Genomic DNA, 19,785 nt, shown 5'->3' with positions numbered 1-19,785 from the left:
AAGTCAGGATATCTTCACTGGAAGACATCAATAAATAGCAAATCCAGTGGTTTCCTTGGTAATTTTCTTTCATTGTTAAAAGTGGTGTCAAAATCTGGTGTCCAGTTCTTAATGTGGATTTCTCTGGCCAACCACTGGTCTTTGTTTTGCCTCTTTTTTTCTTTTCTGATTGCCTGAAGGGCTCATTTAGTTGTTGCTCCACCCCTTTGCTCTATGAAATACATTGTAATAAAGAACCCTTGCATAACTTGTGTTTCTGAAGGTTTTCCTTTTTGCTGGTTTTGGCTGTGTGTGATGGGAGTAACATCCCCACCAAGCACTGCCCTGTGCCTTGCGTGTCTCATTTCTGGAACTGGAAATGGTTCAATAACTGTTTGAGGAAAAATCAAATCAAATCTGTTTATTCACGAGGCAGCTCTGTGTTTTGTGCCATGCAATTGCCTTTGTTATTTCTTGCCTCCAAACTGCTGAGCTGAACTCCTTAAAATGACCCCTTGACAAGCCAGATGAAAATGAGTTAAGAAGCCTAAGGGTAGAGTGCAAGTTAAATAGTGAATGTCCTCACCCCTCTCTCAGGATTATTAAGGTTTTATGACACATTTAAACTACTTTAAAAGAAGCCAGAAGTGAGGAGGCACCACTCACCTTGAACTTCTTGTTCCAGTCACACCCCTGACTTTTCTTTAATAGAATTGTGGGTTCTGCTTCAGCTTTCCAGGATCTGCATGTTAAAAAACAAAGTCAAAAGTGATGAATATGCTAAACGGGGACTGCTTTCTTCAGCCATTGAAACATTTTTTAAAGGTGCCCTTGAGATCTGAATGGTTTGCAGTTGGAAAAGAACAGGGTTAAAAAGGGGATTGAGTGCAAGTGATAAAGTGAAATGTGTGTCTGAAAGGCTGTTAATTACAAGGAGGGCAAAAAGAGGAATAAGAATTTTAGGAGGAGCCGTGAAAGCAGTTCTGTATTAAAATTAATAAAATCAACAGTTTGACCTAAATTAACATGTTCTTGCACATAGTATGCAAGTCAATAATTTTGAAACTTTGTGATTAAAAAGTGCTGTAACTCACACCACAGTGGGATTGGTTTGTTGTGAGGTATTCCAATTCTAACTTGTCTTTAAGAATTTAGAATTGGCTAGGGAGCCCTTGTTTTAAAATCTGCTTTGCCAGGTAGTGTGGCCTGTCCAGCAAGGAAAGCAGGGCTGGCTCACAGCAGGTGAGGCTGTTCATTCAGTATTCACTTGCCATAAACCTCAGTGAGGTGATGGATTGGGACATTTTCTGACTTGAAATTATTTTCTTAGATTTGCACTTAAATGCCTGTATGCAAATGAAAACCAGCTTATAAATAGGTGTTTGAATTTTAAACCTGTTCTTTCCTTTTGGTGCTGCAGGTGGCTGAACAGAGGTTTGGGATCAACATTCCTCATAAATTCGGCATCCACAACTACAAAGTCCCGACGTTCTGTGACCACTGCGGCTCCTTGCTCTGGGGGATCATGCGACAGGGTCTGCAGTGTAAAAGTGAGCAGTTTTTTTCTCACTGTTGCCTCTTCACAAAATACATTTATTTTTAGACTCTTGGTGCATTGTGTGGGCTTGATCTGTGCAACCTTCAGGAGAAAGTTGAGCGATGAATATTTATCTTTGTAAGAGTTAAAAAAAAGGCTGATCTCCTTTTTAATCTCTGCCAGAAGGACTCTCCTTTGCACTTTGTTTAACTTGCATTCTTAAAAGTATTCTGCTTCCCACATTCGTATTTTCCCTTTACCTGAAGGTTTTTCCTCAGCTAATGAGATAAGGCAGTGAAAAGGAATCTGAGGGGAAAAAAAGGTCATTGCTTTAGGCTGACTACCCTGCCTATTAATTGATGATTGAGCATGTTTCAGTGTTATGTTTTTGTTTCAGTGATCCAGACTGTAAAATCCTTGCCTTCATCTCCCACAAGAGGGTGTGTGTGTGCCCATGAGTTGAGAGCAAGAATGATTTTGTTTCCCTGAATGCTGAAAGCTGTCTTTAAAATTAGAGACAGGAAAATGCAGGGGATATTTGTTGCAAATTCTGTGGCATTATAAATATTAATTGTACTTACAGACATAGCTGCAATGGTAGTTATGCACCTCAAAAATATGTGCTTATGAAAAGCTTTAGGCAATAATGGCATCCTGCTTGGAGAGTTTGGGGTCTATTCCTGGTTTTCAGGAGTTTATTCTCTTACAAGAGTCCTAATTTTGCTTCTACTTAAATCAGTGGCAAAAATCCCTCTACTTTAAAGATGCAGGGTAGGCCCAGATGGGTGCATTTCCTGAAGCAGAATTAGTAAATTGTTTCTCAGCAGTAAACCCCTCCAAGTTATTTTAACTGTTCCTTTGCTTTTACTTTCCATTGCCCCGTCAGTCTGTAAAATGAACGTCCACATCCGATGCCAAGCAAATGTTGCTCCAAACTGTGGGGTGAACTCAGCAGAGCTTGCCAAAACCTTGGCCTGCATGGGTCTGCAGCCAGGAAGCATTTCCCCAAATTCAGTGAGTATTTCTTTTTTTCCTTCTCTATTTAAAGCATTCACAACTGAGTCTTTCTATGGGTGTAAGGGGGGGCAGAGGCTTCCCATAGGACAAGGTAATGTTGGGTGAGGGACTGCAGGAGTTGGGTCTGTGGCTTGTGGCAAAGGCCTCACCTGGAAAATGATGTCTGACATCCAGGTTTCAATCTATAGGTCGTGCTTTGCAATGTGCTTATGTTTCACAGTGCTGTGACTCTTCAACACTCTTTTATCTGCTTATCACAAATGAGAGCACAATAAGACCCCCTGACTAATTAGTGATCAATATGATTTATGACTAATTAGTGATCAGTATGATTCATGCCATGCATTTTATTTTTTTTTTACTGCAAATGCTATCTGTATCTATGGCTTGTGATAGAGCATAAGAGCTAGTTCTCTTCCTGGCTTTGTTACTTCTTCTGTGTGATTTCGGGGAAACCATTACACTCTTCACTACATCCCTGGCCAAAAATCTGTGGTCCCTGTCAACACAACAAAAAGAAAATATTAAAAGCCAAACCATAATTTCCAGATGTGGTAAATCTTCTGATACAGTTGGCCAGCTACGCTGATCAACCACATCAGGCTGTATCAGCCTAGCAGATTCATTAGGCTGTGCTGCCCCTTTTGATTTCATTTGGTTTGTAGCAAACTGTTATCCCTGCTTTTCCCCCTGTAGCAGTTTGAGGGACAGGTACCCTGGGAAATTACACAAAATTGCATAAAAAGTTACAGGGAAATCCCATACTCCCTTCTCCATTCTGCAAAAAGCAGCACTTGTTAACACTTGTTTGCATCATCTGCACATCAAAGGAGATGAAAACAACAAAAAAATCTGTGCTTGGTGTTTAATGATCTCTTCTTGTTATTCATGACTTAAAGGATCTAGCAAAGTGCTCAGACTGTGCTGTAAGGACAACCCTGAATGGCTTTAAGCTGCATGAGGGTGGGTTTAGATAATACATTAGGAAGAAATTCTTTACTGTGAGAATTCTTTACCCCTGCCACAGGTTGCCCAGAGAAGTTATGGATGCCCAGTCCCTGGAAATGTTCAAGATCAGGTTGGATGGGGTTTTGATCAACCTTGTCTGGTGGAAGGTGTTCCTTCCCATGGCAGGGATTTGGAACTAAATGATCTTGAAGGTCCCTTCCAACAAAAACTCTCTGTGTTTCTGTGTCTGCTCTTGGTTCTTTGCCCATGGTGCAGAAGGAACTTTGCTGTACCCCAGAGTAGTCACAAGATGGTGCTCACGAAGTCCCTGTGACTTTGTTCAGACCAATAAACCGAATAGAAGTGCTCATTTGTATGCACATACATACCTGGAGAGCTGTGAGCACAGGGCACTGGAGGTTGGCTTGATCTCTCTGTACTTCAAAATTAAGAGCTCTAGAAATGTGTGCTGATACTGGTACAGCTCCTGAATATGCAGCACCTCACTGCTGGCATGGGAATGAACAGCTTTCCCTCAAATTTGGAGCAGTGGAGCAAGCCAGCAGACCAAATGTAGAAAAGAGACATGTTTTGGAGTCCCACTGAGCTGGGCTTTGAATAAGAGTCTTAAAATCAAATAGAAACATAAGAAATTCAGATGAGATCTGCTAGGGTTCTAAATCTCCCCAGCACTTTGCCTATTGCAGAAATTACGCAGTCCTTCTTACTTTGCTGGTAGATAGAAGACTTGGATTGCCCCCCTCATTCTCTTTATTTTTTTGTGGGGAGTGGGGATGGAGAGAGTCAGCCTTGCCTCTTGACCCTTGGGGATAGTCCTGTGCAGGGCCTGGAGTTGGACTTGCTGATCCTTGTGGATCCCTTCCAAACTCAGCATATTCTGTGATTATCTGGGATGTGCTGGGCAGTGGGTTTACAGCCTGAAATGCCATGTCAGGAGCTGGTGTTGAGATGTCAGCACAGGCCTGAGCAGTGCTGAGTTTGGCTGGGCGCATGTGGCAGCTGTGTGATTCTACCAACACAACTTTCTGTCTCTGCAGCCATAAAGTGCCCCTGGAAAGGCCCCGAATGCCCTGGTTGGTGGACTGACTGCCTGACTACCTCTGAAGCAGAAGTACAATTCCTCTGCAGACTGACACTTCTTTACTTTCTTCCACAGAAACTGGTGTCCAAATCTACATTGAAACATCAGGGAAAAGACACCCTGAAGGATGGCAACACCATTACTGAAATTTCAGCAAGCAAACTCGGGATCAAAGACTTAACCTTCCTTCGTGTGTTGGGAAAGGGGAGCTTTGGAAAGGTGAGAGTTATTCCTGGCTATTTTGTGAGAAACCACATTCCTTATTTAATAAGCCCCAAGGCAGCTGAAGTGATTTCATAACACGGTACACAGGCTGTCCAGTGGTACTCCAGAGCAAGTACTCAGTGGTACTTGCTTTGTGCAACAAAGTTGGTCACAGAGAGCAGGGAGAAAAGGGAAGAGAAAGAAAGCTGACAGCAAAGTGAAGAACTGGATATCACAAAAAAGAAGTTAGCACCTGAAGGAACATCTGCATGCCAGGGCCTATACCAGGAGCTGCAAGTGTGTGTTAACACCCATTTGGGCAGCATTTCTTGGAGCATGTAAAGACTTTTCCTTTAAAGGCAACAAGGCAGTGGTTTCAAACGTGGTGAGATGGTGGTTTTGTTTCTCTGCTTTGCCAGGAAGCTGATGTGAAAGAGTGTGAGTTTTATACCTGAGGAGGGAGGTGGAATGAAAGGCCCTGCTCAGGCAGTTTGTGCTGGCACAGTGGGTGACCTTTGACCAGCCAGCTTGTGCCAGACAGGAGCAGCATGTGGGTATTTCTGTCCAGAGCAGCCTGCTGCAGGCAGTGCTGTGTGTCATTGATTGTACACTGATGCCCATGCTAACAGACTGACTCACTTTGGTCCACAAGCCTGGTCATGAGATGAGTGACATTTCCAGCCTGGGAAGGTGTGAGAGGCTCTGTGCTGCTCAAAGACAGAGGGCTCAGCCCTTGTCATTCACCCTTGCTTTTGGTTTAGGTGATGCTTGCCAAGATGAAAGAGAGTGGGCAGCTGTATGCTGTCAAGGTGCTGAAGAAGGATGTCATTCTCCAGGATGATGACGTTGAGTGCACCATGACTGAGAAACGCATCCTCTCCTTATCCAGGAACCACCCCTTCCTCACCAAGCTCTTCTGCTGCTTCCAGACTCCTGTAAGTATAGCCCAGGCAGTGGCCAGCCTTCCTCCTGACACTGGCTGGCGTGAGCGACCTTGCTGTGTATTTGGCCCCTGGCCTGTTATCAATGTCCACCTCAGACCCAGGAGAAACCTCTCTGCTCGAGGATGAACAGAGCACTGTGCTATATTGCACCTCTAACATCTGCTGGGCATTTGGCAAACAAAATCCTGGCCTTTTCTGAGCTCCCCAACAAAGCCTTTCTATGTGCCTAGAAGCATCTCTGTGCCATTGAACGTTTCCAAGTGCAAATGTCTACACACCTGCAGTGTCCTCTGGCTGCTCTGGGATCTCAGGCTCTGCTCTGTTGCTGCCTGAATTTTTAACAAGGCTGTATTTGCATTGAGTTTTCTGCAAACTTGGAGATTTGCACTTGGAACCAAAGGTAGCCTCTGGTGTCTGCCAGCCTTTGTAGACTGCTCAGAACTGAACAAAAGATCCTTTTGGGGTTACTGGAAGGATCTGCCTGACAGGGGTGGACACTGAATCAGATCCATGTATGGTTGGTATTGTTGTGTAGGGCAGAAAAATGCAGCATTGCTATCCCTTGTGCCCTGTGTTCCTAAGTGGAGGACAGAACATGGGCTGAGTGCCTGGCTTGGAGCCTCACCTGGTGTGTGCTGATGCTGGGAGCCTCTTGCTTGTGAGGGTGATGGAGGGAGGAGTGGCTGAGATGGAGGCAGTGGCCACAGCCACGTATGGCAAGGTGAATTTGGGTATCCCTCAGCTAAGCTGTTACTAGGACCAAAGCATTTTTTGCAGTGTAGCTCTTCAAAACTGCCTGGGCTCCTTTCCAGTTGCATTTTGTTCTTTGCTAAAGGGCAGTTGAGCTTGTTTTCCTCTTAGAAGAGGTAGGAGAAACTTGCCCTTTTAATTGCAGCTTTGCTCCTCCCACATAAACCCAAAATACCTTAAAAAACCAAAAAAAAAAGAGCAGACAAATGTATTCAGCCACCCACTCATTTCTCTTTTCACTGGGGTGATGCAACAGCCAGCCATGGAGGTGAAGAACTGTACTCATTTAGGGTGGAGCCTTTGGGTAGACTCATCTAATAGAAATGAGTGGTTTGTGCTGGGTTTTATTTAATGCACAGCTCACGTGGTTCACAGAGCAGCTGTGCTGTACAGCAGAAATGAAACTTAAAGCTCACTGTTGTCACTAGTAACCAAAGAAACTTCTGTTTCATGATATTTCAACTTGTAATGGCTTTCCTGAAATATCAGGAACGTCCAGTATTGATGTGTTCTGTTTGAGGTCAAATGTGGACTTCGCCACTCATTGCTATGGCCTTTGCTATGGCTTTGCTTACTAAATTTGCAGTGTGGATGTGAGAACAGCAAGTGTGCTCCTGGGCTGTGCAGAGTGCTTCTTAGGAACTTAGGGAAGATTCAAGGTCACCGTGCGAGCAACTGTTTGTCACATTCAAAAAAACTGAACATAGTCTGCTGTGGGTGCAGGCAAGCTCTTCTGGGCTGGTGAAGTAATTGCAGAGTCTTTTGCAAAGAGGAAGAAAAGGGGAGAACTCAGCCTGTTTAGACTAACAAATTGAAAGCAGAAAGAGGATCTGATTGATGTCTGCAGATGTCGAGCACTGAGGAGGGGAAAAAAAGTTGTCAAGATGCTGGTTAAGATTAAATGAGTCTAGACTGGCCATGGGTACAGTTAGACTGGAAATTAAAAGGAGGTTGCTAAACAGTAGAGCAGCCTGGAACAGGAGCTTCTGGACCAGCTTGTCTTCAGAGGAGCAGAGGGAAGAACCCCTCAGCCCTTGGTGCCCTGAACACAGAGCTGGTCAGTCCTTGAAATGGTGCCAAGGAAGCGGTGCTTGTATAGCAGGACCCTGCTATTTTCAGTCTTTCCTGGGTTCCTCTTTTACTTGAATCCTACTTCCCCTCTGATGATGAAAAACACAAAAAGGGGAAGCATTTTTTACCAAAAAAAAGCAGATTTCAAATTAAGGTGGTTCATGAGGTCTTTTGCCCATGGTCTGCACTCAGTGACACCAACTTCAATCCAGAATAACCAGGTTTAAATTGCTTATAAAAGCACAATTAAACTGCTTTGCTATAGCAGAGAAATTATTGCAACAGCAGGATATTCACTGGTCACAGTCCTTCCAGGAAGGCTTAACCATGCTGATACAAACTTGGGGTTTCTGTTTATTGTTTGTATGGCATGGGGATATCCTCTCCATTAGCAAGACCTTGGCAGAAAAGATATCTATATGTATAAACCATTATAGATATAAAAAGAGTAAGCACTTATTCAAAATGTCATCCTGCAGCCATATTTAAAAATTTATGGATTTGGGAGCATGGTAGCACAAATACCCAGTTTGCAATTACGTGGAAACCACATCACATGTATCACAGTTACAGACCAGACTCTTAAAATGTGTTATTAATGGTTCATGTTATAAAAAACCAAAACACAGCTCCAGTCTGCCATGAAGATCCTGGATACGCAATGACCTACAGGGCCTGCCTTTGGGAATTTTTCAAGAACTAGCTACTTTGAGGCCTCTTACTATTTGTCAAGGCCAAGTCAAAGCCTGATCCCATAAGATCAGGACAAGCTGGGACCGACTGGCAGAGGAGAAGCCCAGCTGGAAAGCAGACAGGGCTTATGGTAGGTGCCAGGTTCAGTCTGAGCCAGCAGTGCAGCCCCATGGAATGTGAGCTCAGTTATTGACCAGGCTGCTTCAGGAACTTGGAAGAGTCATTATCCATTCTGCCAGGCACTGGTGAGGCTGCACCTGACACAGGGGTGTCCAGATACAGCCTCCCCCATCCCAGTTCAAGAGGAAATCATGGAAACTCAACAGGAAGGCTCTTGGAAGCACCTGAGATGCTGCTGCAGTTTGAGGGCAGAGCACTCATAGGATCTGAGAAGTTGGCTGGATCCAGAGCCACTTGAAATCTGTTTCTTTTACAATATCCCACCCAAACCAGCAAACTCTTCCCCTGGCTTAAGCAGCCGGGGGGTGACTTTATCAGCCTGGGACATGTCTGTGCTGCACGGTGTGATGTGTTGTGCCAGGAATGCAGCATTATTCCAGGGCTGCCCCATCCCTGGAAGTGTCCAAGGCCAGGCTGGATGAAGCTCTGAGCAACCTGATCTAGTGAGAGGTGTCCCTGTACAGGAGAGGAGGGTTGTAATTAGGTGATCTTTAGCATCCTTTCCAACCCAAACCATTCTGTGATTCCATGATTAGCTGAGCAGGCACAAGTACCCAGAACAGCAATGCATTACCTGAGCTCATCTATACTGCTGCTTCTTATTCTTGCCTATTTTAGTGCTGGCTGAGGTTTTTCTGAGCATACATTAGCCACTGATGATTTCCAGAAAGGTTTTCTGTTCTCTTGTGCTGCCTCTGTGCTCAGTGTGAGCCTGCTTTAGTCTCAGCTGCAGCTTAAGTGATGCCTTCCAGCAAGGGCAGCTTTATTTGTCCAGGGTGGGCTGAGGCTGCCTGACCTCCAGGCAGCCTCCTCGCTCTGTCAGGGCTGAATCCTGCAGCCACTAGGTGGTAGGAGCTGCAAGGGCTGTCTCTGCCTGCTGTGGGTCACAGTTTTCAGAGCGTAAAGATGAAATATCAGCAGCTCAGCGGGCTGGCAGAGGCTGGATGTAGCCATCTGTGTGCCCAGCAATGGGCTGGGCAGTTTTGGGCTTGCACCTCTGGATTCCTTTCCTATGAAAGGCAAGGAAGGAGTCCAGATGCTCCATTGCAGGGGGAAAGTCTAAATCTTGCTTCAGCTCTGTCTGTGGGAGGTCCTCCTTGCTCACCACCTCTCTGTTTTTTTAAATTTAAATTTTTTTTTAAAATTGAAGGCCATGCCCTGGGAGCTTTCCACCTTGCCTAAGCCATTTACCTCTGCTTTTTCTAGGGCCTTAGAATAATTCTTTAGTGCCAGAGAGGATTATGCTTCTGCTCCAGTAATCTGTGAGTTGCTGACAGGTGCTGGGACCTGTGGATAATCGTGGATCCTGCATTAGGGGTGAAAAGCACCAAAAAGTGTTTGTTTCCATTTACCTGACACTGGTGTCATCCAACACCACAACAATACTGTCCTAGGAGGGGTGAAAGAGGCTGTATGTATAAATAGCTAAGTCAGTAATATAATCCTGGGGAATGTGAATCCTGGAATGTTTTAATTAAAATCAGTTTGCAATTAGTAGGTCCTGTCTTCTTTGGGGTTTAGGAGCTATCCTTCCTGCACAGGTGGTTTGCTTTTAAATCCTTTTGTCTCCACTCATATGCATGAGAATGAAAACGGCTGGGGGAGATCAGCTTCCCATGCCAATAGTGTTGAATAGCTTCTTGGTTTTACGTTTATTGCCCTTATCCCTTTTCTCATGACCAAAGGGTCCTTCCAGGGGACTGTCCCCCAGGCAATGCTGTTCCCAGCACTGTCCCTGTCAGCCAGCCTGATCATTATATGGATTTGCTTTCCCTCTGGCTCTGCTGACAGTTGCTGAGGCTCAGAGCCTGCCCCTGTTGTTCCAAAAATAGAGAGAGGAGCACTTGGCAGCGGGCTGTGATTTTCTATAACGAGTGTCCTTCAGGATAATGAGGAGCAGAGGTGCTTTTCAAGCCAGGCAGGACTGGCCTGGACTCCAGGACAGTACAATCATGGAACTGCTCCCATTTTACGAGGGCAGCCTTCTGTTTGGCACGCAGCTTTTTGTCCCCATTTCTGGCTGAGGGCTCGTGTCATGCTCTCAGCATGGACGGGGAAGGCTTCTCCACATCTCCACTGGCTCTTGGGGCGCTCGGGCAGTTCTGCCAGGGTCAGCGTGGTCATCTTGTCGTGGGTAGCCCCATTGTTTAGAGAAATGAGCCTGTATTTCACCTCCTAGAAGTGCTAGAGCTGACCTGGAGCCTTCAACTGGAGCATCATTTTCAAGTGAGGGCCCAAGAGCCAAAGTGCTGGGACTGAGAGGTGACAGCTCACCCACCCCTTGCCCCCAGGTGCCACAAGGGAGTCTAAGTGCCCTTGTTTGTCCAGGGGAGTCCTCAGTTGTGGTCCCCCCGGGGGGTCTCCAGCATCAGCCTGGTTGTCCACCAGCCACTCCAGCATCACCAAATGGGCAGAGCACAGGGCAGAGCCAGGTGTGGTGGAGGTGAGGGAGGCTGGAGGGGCAGTGACGGCCTTCCCAGGGCTCTGAGAGATGAGCAAGTGCCCTGACACAGACTTTGGAGTGTGCTGGTGGGCGTTCAGGAAGCAGGGAGGCCTCTTTGATGTTCTCTTTGAAAGGTGCTGGGAGGGAGCCCTTTGGGAGCAGAGAGGATGGCTTTGATCCACTCCCAGGCTCTGAGCCCCCAGCATTCCCTCTGTGGCATGTTGTGGAGGCACAACTCCATGTGTGCATTCATGTGACAGCCAAGTGCATGTCTTGGATGCTTTTCTGCAGGCATTGAGACTTTTTCTCTTATTCTTGAGAGTTGACACCTGTGTTAGCCCCAAGCCCCTCTGCTGGAAGGCTCTGTAAGTCAGGCTGGAGGGAGCTTGAGTTGTTCTTTACCTGGAGTGGCAGGTTGGTTTTTGAGGGATTCTTGGACAGGGGGAGACAGGGGAATTTCCTCTCTCCCCCTTCACTCTCCAGTGCAGATCCTGCAGTGCCACGTGCCCTCGTGTTGGCTTTGTGACCACAGCAGGGACAGCCAATTTCTCCTTTCCTCTGTCTCCAGTCTAGCACAGAAGAAAGGCAAGCTGGTCGAAAGTGCATCTTGCTGTGTTTTGACAGTGTCCACGTCCACCAAAACCCCTGATGTGTGTGCTGGCATGCTGGTTCCACTTGTCAGTAAAGCTGACGTGTGAGGCCTCTGCGGCTCGCTCAGAAAGTCTCTGCTTTTTCTGACATCTGCAGTGGCACCTTGCAGTGGTCATTTCCTTGCAGGAACATTTGAAGCCAGGGGGTTTGTTTTTGCAGGCAGGAGGTGAAACAAGATCAGACTGACATTTCTGACTCTAATCTGTGAACTTTGCTGGAAGTCCACGCTTGGGCTGCACACTGAGGCGGTGCGAGCTGAGGTGAAAACATGAGCTGGAGAGTTGGAAGGGTCAGCTGCCATCGTCCTGTCATAGCTTCCCAGTGTAACTTTCTGACCCCAGATGGTTGAGGGACTTTGAGTATTTGCATTTGCATGAAACTGATATAAATACCTGTCTCCATCTGCAGTGGCTTTGGGGAGAGAGTGTAGCTTGGACAAATCATCAAGCTCACTGCAAGGGTAGCCAAGTGTGTTAGCCACCGTATGTGAAACTAATGTTTTTTGTCCTTAAAATCAAGGAAGTTGCAGCTTAAAAAGAGATCAAAATGGAAGCAGCTTTCAAGCAGCCCTAAGCAAGCAGGTGCCAGTCAATATTGAGGAGGAAGGGGAAGAAAAAAACAAAGGCAATCTAACCTCAGAGAAGGGGTAACTACCTGAGGTGTGAGCCGGTGGTGCTTTAGGTTTCGGTCTCTTTGAATCCATATTGATTTACAGGTGATACTTAAGGTGAGAAGGTGATTCAGAAATCCTCACAGCAAGCTGTTTCCAAGTGGCTTTTGGGTGTTTTGGAACTCTTAATTTTTGTGAAGACCTTTGGCTGCGCTTGTACAGGTCTCTAGCCTTCCCAATATCTGCCTGAGCCAGCAGATATTGCAGAGCTCAGTATTTTGTAAAATGGGAAGAACTGTTGCAGGTTGGTCACTCTGAACTGAAAAGACCAGTTTCAGTAGCCTTTTTGAGCTGAGGGCTGTAAAAAAAGCATGGTATTTACAGGGGCTATTCTCTCCTGAGACACCAAGATGCCAGCAGCCAGCTGAGGGGTGCAGATGACCTATAAATCTTTGATTACCAGGTAATGTCTATAGTGTCATACACTCTAGTTCCTTATTTCTCAATTTATTCCCCTCTAAATTCAGTCAGTCCTTTGATTATTTTTTTTTTAATCTTTCAGGTGGGAGGGAGTATTTATGGAGTTTTCTTTACCATTTTAAAAGGTCTGGGAGGGAAGATTTTGTGTTGCTTCTTCTTTCAATTTGTTTTGTATTCTTTTAATATTCCATCTTAATGTTGCTCAAAGTGTCTTTTTGTTTTTTAATTGGGATTAAAAAACCAGACATTTTTTTACATAACTGGTTGGCTTATCTGAGTTTTGGGGTTTTTTTCCTAATTTGAGTCTGGTCTTGTTTAAAATGGAACAGGTGCAGGTGAACAGGATAATAACCCTTTTGCACATAGGGTGTGTAAAGTTGCTAGTGAAAAGGTGAGCTAATAGTGTAACACTGCTGTGAATTAGGCTGTCTTGCAGGGAGGGGATGAGGAGGAAGGATGTGTGTATGCTTCACTTGAATACCCCAGAAGATGCATTGTTCCAGACAAATGACTGAATTTGCCTGTTACAAAAACTCACCAGCGTATGAGCTTGACATTTCAGCCAAGTGGTTGAGAAAATAGGGGCAGGAATTTGGAGGATGCAGTTAGATTTAGGCTTGTTTGTTTTGTTGTTTTTTTTTTTTTTCCCTGGGGCAAGAGGGAACCCACAACTGCCCTCAGCCCATCCTGGTTTGTGGTTGTCATTGTTGAGCTCCTTTGGAATGAAGTGGGTGTTGATGCTGCACTGTGCACCTGGGTGCCCAGGCCACCTTCACCCCTAGGGACCCTGCAGAGTTTATTTATGCAAGTGGCAAGAGCCAGTTTATGATTCTCTGGGCCGTGTGTATGTGCCTCACTGCAGTGTCCTCACAGGGAGCCTGGTGGTGCCCACTGTCAGCAGAGTCAGAGAGCAGAGCATGGTGGGGTGACAGCCAGTGATAACTGCCTCATTTAGGTTGGTGACTCTTTATTAAAGGACCTAAAAACAAACCTGGTGTGGGGAAGTGACCTGAGATTCTCAGAAATGTGCTCACCAGCTGCCCAGCCTGGAGGAGGCACCACATGCACCTTATGCCCATTCTGAGCTGGCTTAATTTTCACAGCACCTCCTTTTAGCTTAAAAAAACACCCAAAACCAGCGGAAGAAAGAAACCTTCCCTTTCTTAGCCTTTCAGCTGCATCACACGGTGAGCCCTCATCTGAGTAACCCCAGGGCTGTGTGTGCCATCTGTGGCTTGGTTCCCCGAGGCAGAAGTGGTTCCTGGGGCTGGCAGCGTTTCTGCAGCCACCGGAGCAGGGAGGAAGAGCAGCTCAACAGAGCAGCTGGCTGAGAAACCTGCTACCTCTCTGTCTGGGACTCCTGGGCCACGTGCATGGGGTTCTGTCTGAGGCAGCATGGGGCAGAGGTGTTCCTTGATGCAGTTGCTGTGATTTGAAATCAAAGGACCAAATCTTCACCTGACATCAGTCACTGCCGTGCTCCGTTGCAGTTGAGCGAGAGCAGCTTCGTTTGGAAATTTGGGGCTGAGCTCATGAGGTCTGCTCTTGTGCTCACACATGTGTTTGTGCAAGGTTGTTGTGGTGACTGCTTTGTGGGGAGGCTGTTCCCAGGACACTTGTGATGCTCCCTGGGTTTGAAACCATGTGTTACCCCCCCTGGAGAGTCTGTTCTCCCTAACCCTTGGAGATGGGAGCAGCAGGGTAGCTCGTAGGGTGCAGGGCTGCCTTGGTCCATGGCTGGGTGTAGAGGGGAGGCATTTCCAACAGGAATTCATAGAATCTGTGAAGATTCTAGATTCATAGATTCATAGAATCTATTAATCTATGAATTAATAGAATTTGTATTCTGTGAAGGGCTGGCTATAGAATCATAGACTCATGGAATATGCTGAGTTGGAAGGGATGCATCAGCAGCACTGAGTCCAACTCCTGGCCCTGCACAGCACCATCCCCAAGAGTCCCACCCTGTGCCTCAGAGCTTTGTCCAAACCCTCCTTGAGATCTGCCAGGCTCGGTGCTTTGACCACTGCCCTGGGGAGTCTGGTCCAGTGCCCAACCACCCTCTGGGTGAAGAACCTTTTCCTTATATCCAACCTGAACTTCCCCTGACACAACTACAGGCCATTCCCTTGGATCCTGTCACTGAGCACCACAGAGATCAGTGCCTGCCCCTCTGCCTCCCTCATGAGGATGTTGAACAACCACAGTGAGGGAGGGGAAGCACTTCCAACAGGAATTCATAGAATCTGTGAATGCTGTGGAGGGAGAGGCGTGGAGGCATTTCCAGCAGGAATTCATAGGTTCTGTGGAGGCCTGGGTATGGAGGATGGGCATTTCCTCACAGAGCAGCATCTAAGAGTGGGGCATGACTGTGTTAGTCCTACAAAAATAAATATTCAGTTACAAGCCTGTTTCTTATTCCTCCTTTAGATTCTGTGCTTTGCAGTGCCTTGACCCAGATACAGATGGCCCCTTGCACTGCTGGGGAGTTGGACATGTGGCTTTCTGGAGCCCAGTGCTGAGAAATCGTGGTTTATTTGCTCGCTCTCAGCAAGACCTAGGGCAGATTTGCTTTGTGTGGGGGTTGTGGACCACGAAGGGAGAGCATTGGGAACACTGAGAGAGCCTGCCAGCTCTTGTAATTATCTTGTAATGATTTGCTTGCAAGCTTCCTAAGCCCTGCTACTCTTTTTGGAAGCAATAAATTTTCTCTGGGAAGCAGCGACACAGCTGTCTCTGTTTGGGGATGATTTGGAAAACCTCCCTTCTGTTCTGCAAAGCATAAACTACCAAAACAAGGAAAAATGACTGTTTTCTTGGGGAAGCCCTTTGACTTCAGTGAACTCAGATTGGGCCCAAAGCTGATCTTCTAAGGAGTTGTGTGCATAAATTATTTCCAAAAAGATAAAATGCAAACGAAGCGGAATTCCTGAGCCAGGCTGGTTTTTTTTTGCGGGGGAAAATTGGACTCTTGTGATTGGTGATAAGGTGCCAGGAGGCCTTTGGTCTTGTGTGGGTTGCAAATGGACATTAGCTATGACTTTTAAGTAGAAGATGGTAGAAGTTGGCCACCACACTGTCCCTTTTGGGCACAGGGAGAAAAAGGATGCTCTTTAAAAAAGTCTGGATTTTTTTTTTTTTCCTCTGTGATGACAAAGAGGAAAGGTATTAGGATCCAAAACAGCTGGTAGAGCTGGTGAGGATAAAGGGCTAAAGTGATGCTTGAGATGGATTTTAGTGTTTGCAAGGGGCAGTAACCTTTTGTGGGTTGTCCTACTCAGTGGCTCTTGCAGTCAGGGACTTTCCTCAAGCCCCACAAAACCCCCTGAGACAATGAACAAATACAATGGGTATATGTAGCTGCTATTAGCCACTGCCATGCTTCCAACAGCCCCTGCCCTGCTAATGGGTGAACAAATAGGGATGGAGAACTAAAATGAAAAGAAGTAAATTTTTAGAAAAGCCAAGAAAAATAAAAAAGACAGCTCTCTGGCTTGAAAATTGACAGGATTAATCTCTACATGTAGGTTGAAATAAACCTGCTTGATCCCATGGATTTTGTTTCCTCCAAGTGTTTTTTTTAATTTACAGTAACAATTGCTCTGAGAGTTTATTCATCTTGATCCCAGTCCAGGAGTGGTGCAATGTGATTTCCTCCTGTGGCTGCCACTTGCTGTGAAGCCTTTCGTCTCACTGTTTCCTGTTGACTCAAATGCTCCTTTCTTACCACGTCAAACAGAAATACCACATCAGGCAAACTTCTGGGCAGAGCACAATAGAAAAATAGACATGTGAGGAGTTCAGCATTGGGCCCTGTCAAAAAACAATCCAGCTTTCAACTCCTCCTAATTCCCACTGATAGTCCCCAAGAAAGGAGGAGACACATAACTGACTCTTAGGTCAAATTTACAAGTGTCTGAACTAATTGCTGCTTTAAGATCTACTTTTCCTGGCCTCTTCTTAAGTTATTTACTCAGTCTTACTCTTCTGGCTCCAAATTGCCTTCTTTTTTTCTTCTTTCCTCTTTTTTTTCTATTCATCTCACTCCTTTCCTCCCTCCCTCTTCTCCTTTCTTCCCCCTGCCTTTCCCTTCCTCTCTTCTCCCCTCTTCCCCCCTTCCCTCCAGTTCCCTTCTTCTTTCCCCCTCTTTTCTTTTCCTTCTCCTCTCTTTTCTTCCCCTCCTCTTTTTTTTTAAAAAATAGGATACCACTGTTTATTTTATTTCTTAATGATTCCTGTGAGAGTGGTTGGTCTTTGCAGTTTTGCAAGCTGTTGGTCTTCCATAAGAGTAAAAATGGAAGGCCTTTCCTGGCTTCTAGATGCTTTTCCCCAAAGGATGGTCATTAGTGCTGATTTTCCAAATGCTTGTTGCGGGTATGTAGCTGACCAGTGCACAAATGCTGCATTATAAACCAATTGTAAAACCCATCCTGCTCTTTTCTTCAGCAGCCATGTGGGATTTTTAAGTGTTAGGAAACTGGACCTCCTTAAAATGGAAAAAAAAAGAATTTTAAAAAGATGCAGTAACCTGAAGTTCTGTATCTATGCTTGAGCAGTGAAATGAGCCCGTGGGTGGGTGTGACCATATACCACGTGCAGTTATACTTGCTCAGATTTGCAGTTAGTCTGAAGTAAAAGCAGTTTTTAGCAAAAAAGCTGCTAATTCCATGGCAGCAGTGATGAGAAATTTAAAATCAGCTGTTTTGGTGCTTACCTGAACATTAGAGAAAGAAACAGTGTCTTTCTGTAAGCATCATAGTAAAGACAGGTACAGCCAGAAGTCTGAGGTGGGCCATGGAGTTGTGCCTGCTCTGGAGAAGCTGGACATACATGTTTTAAGATAGGAAATGTTAATTTTGTTTCCCTGAAGGTCACCTTTAAGGAAAGAGTAGAAAATCCATATGTGTTCACCTAAGTGCATGCATGTTTATACAGGCATATGTATCACTTACATAAATACACACACCATCCCTCACCAGGCTGCTGGTAAATTAAATTGCTTCCTATTGGGGATCTGGCAAGAGGGATTTCTTTTTAAGTATGGGCTTGAGGAGATGCCTGGACAAGCTGGGCTAGATAAGCACGTGTCATGTGGAGAGATCAGCAAGGAAGGAGGTGGGAAAGAATAACAAGCAGATGTAAAAGCTGGCCTGACAGGAGAGGCAGAGGTGATACCTGTGCTGCAGCCAGAGGAGCAGGCAGGCACAGCACAGCCAGGCTGAGTTTAACCATCTGCAGTGGAGATGTGGCATTAGAGGGCTGATGTGGGCTGAAGAGCCAAGGCTGGGAATGGGTTTGCACAGTTCATGCTGCTCTGGCTCAGACTGCTGCCTAGACAAGCCAGCTTGGATGTCTTTCAGTGCCCTCTCATAAAGACAGAGTGAAAGAATGAGGGGATGTTGTCTGTATGGACTGGAGATAGAATTCAGCACATGGCCTTGGTGCTGCAGTAGAGTTGTGGGAGTGCTGGGAGCAGTGGTGAGGCTGCACCTCAAATTCTGCATTCAGTTTGGGACCCTCATTGCAGGAGGGACATTGAGGTGCTGGAGTGTGTCCAGGGAAAGACAGAAGAGCTGGGCAAGGGGTCTGGAGCACAAGTCTGATGAGAAAGAACTGGAGGGGCTCAGTCTGGAGAAAAGGAGGCTCAGGAGGGACCTTCTAGCTGTGTACAACTCCCTGACAGGAGTTTGGAGCCATGTGGGAGTCAGGCTTGGCTCCCAGGGAACAAGGGACGGGACAAGAGGAAATGGTCTGAAGTTGCACCAGGGGAAGTTTAGATTGGATATTAGGAACAGTTTATTCACTGAAAGGGTGGTCAAGCTGCCTGGAGCAATCTGCCCAGGGCAGTGGTGGAGTCACCATCATTGAAGGTATTTGAAAGGCGTGTAGATATGTGGCACTTGGGGACATGGTTTAGTGGTGGGCTTGGCATAGTTGAGTTAGTGTTTGATGGTCTCTAAAGGTCTTTTCCAACCAGGATGATTCTATGATTTCATGATCTTTACCTTCTGGAAGGAGTCCAGGAGGAACTGTTGGGCAGAGCCCAGGTTGACTATGGGAAGAAGGCTGTCCTCATGTGTTACAAGCCATTTGCTTTCCTGCTCATGTCCATTGAGAAATGAGGGAATTTCTAGTTGTTTTCTTCTGCTGTGTGCATCTCAAGATGTTAATACCAGTAGTCATTTCAAGCTGGCTGGCTGCCAGAAAATGGAGCACGACAATGCTTATCCTCTTAAATGTCGAGAGGGTTTAAAAGTAGCTTGTAGATAATTAGCATCAGACCTGGGAAGAGGCTTGTGGGGAAGAAGGGCAAATATTACATTAAAAGCCTGGCTGATCTCAGTTGAATTCTATGCCTGTTTTCCAATCTGCTTGTTCCTGATATTCAGAGAAAACCTGAAACAACAAATACTGAAAGTCTTGAAACAATTGCTGAGAGGAATTTTTCTGAACAGGATGGCAACAATTCCAGGGTTTATTTTTGTGCCAAATCTCTCTGTGTCCTTCCTCTCACAATCAGGTGAACACATGTGAAACCCCTACTGACTGTGGAGCACACAGCTTAAGCAAGTGCCTCCCTATCTTGAAGCTTTTGCAAAACCAGAACGAAGCCAAAAAAGAAACCTCAGAGACCAACAGCTGTGGTTAATGAACTGAACTTTATCAAGCAGGTTGCTTTTCTGCTCAGCAGAAACTTTTATTTTTGCTTTATGCTTATCAGTTCCTCTATTCCCCAGAGGTGTCTGCAGGTTAATCAGAGGAAAGCTGGAACCTGAGGGCCCAAAAAGCTGCTGCCATGCAAGTGTATGGCAGGAAATCCCATCCTGGAAAACAGCCCACATTCTCCAGAAATAATGTTGGGATATCCTCGAGACAGTGTTGTGCTGTTGTGGTGAAGCTGCAGTCTGGTTATGTACATTGTGTTATGGAGCAGCTTTCCCCTGAGATCTGAGATGTTTACTGGGGAGTGAGTGATTTTTTGCAGATTTCTCTTGTGCCACTCAGCTCAGAGAGTACTGATGAAGGACTCATCATTCCCTGCTTGTTGAGGCCAAGGATAATTTAGAGAAACCCAATGGGAGCTGATTACTGATGAGCACACACTAACATGCCCAATCCACACGTGAATGGGAATTCATTTCACCACTGGGGTCAAAACTTTAGGGAGGAGTGCAG

The 19,785-nt window shown here is 45.9% G+C and overlaps 1 protein-coding gene across 3 annotated transcripts in view; it reads left to right on the top strand.

The window, feature by feature from the left end:
• PRKCH (protein kinase C eta) overlaps nucleotides 1–19,785 on the top strand; it is a 113,736-nt gene that overhangs the window by 48,330 nt on the left and 45,621 nt on the right. For all 3 annotated transcript variants that reach the window (XM_038139591.1, XM_038139593.1, XM_038139592.1), the window contains exons 6-9: nucleotides 1,400–1,529; nucleotides 2,403–2,530; nucleotides 4,659–4,802; nucleotides 5,549–5,722. In XM_038139591.1, the coding sequence (XP_037995519.1) occupies nucleotides 1,400–1,529; nucleotides 2,403–2,530; nucleotides 4,659–4,802; nucleotides 5,549–5,722 (576 nt within the window). The remainder of the gene's footprint in view (nucleotides 1–1,399; nucleotides 1,530–2,402; nucleotides 2,531–4,658; nucleotides 4,803–5,548; nucleotides 5,723–19,785) is intronic.

The sequence above is a fragment of the Motacilla alba genome, chromosome 5 (assembly GCF_015832195.1).
Source record: "Motacilla alba alba isolate MOTALB_02 chromosome 5, Motacilla_alba_V1.0_pri, whole genome shotgun sequence".
Taxonomy (NCBI): Eukaryota; Metazoa; Chordata; class Aves; order Passeriformes; family Motacillidae; genus Motacilla; species Motacilla alba.
Note: the sequence above shows the minus strand (reverse complement) of the source record. Positions and strands in the feature narration are given on the sequence as shown.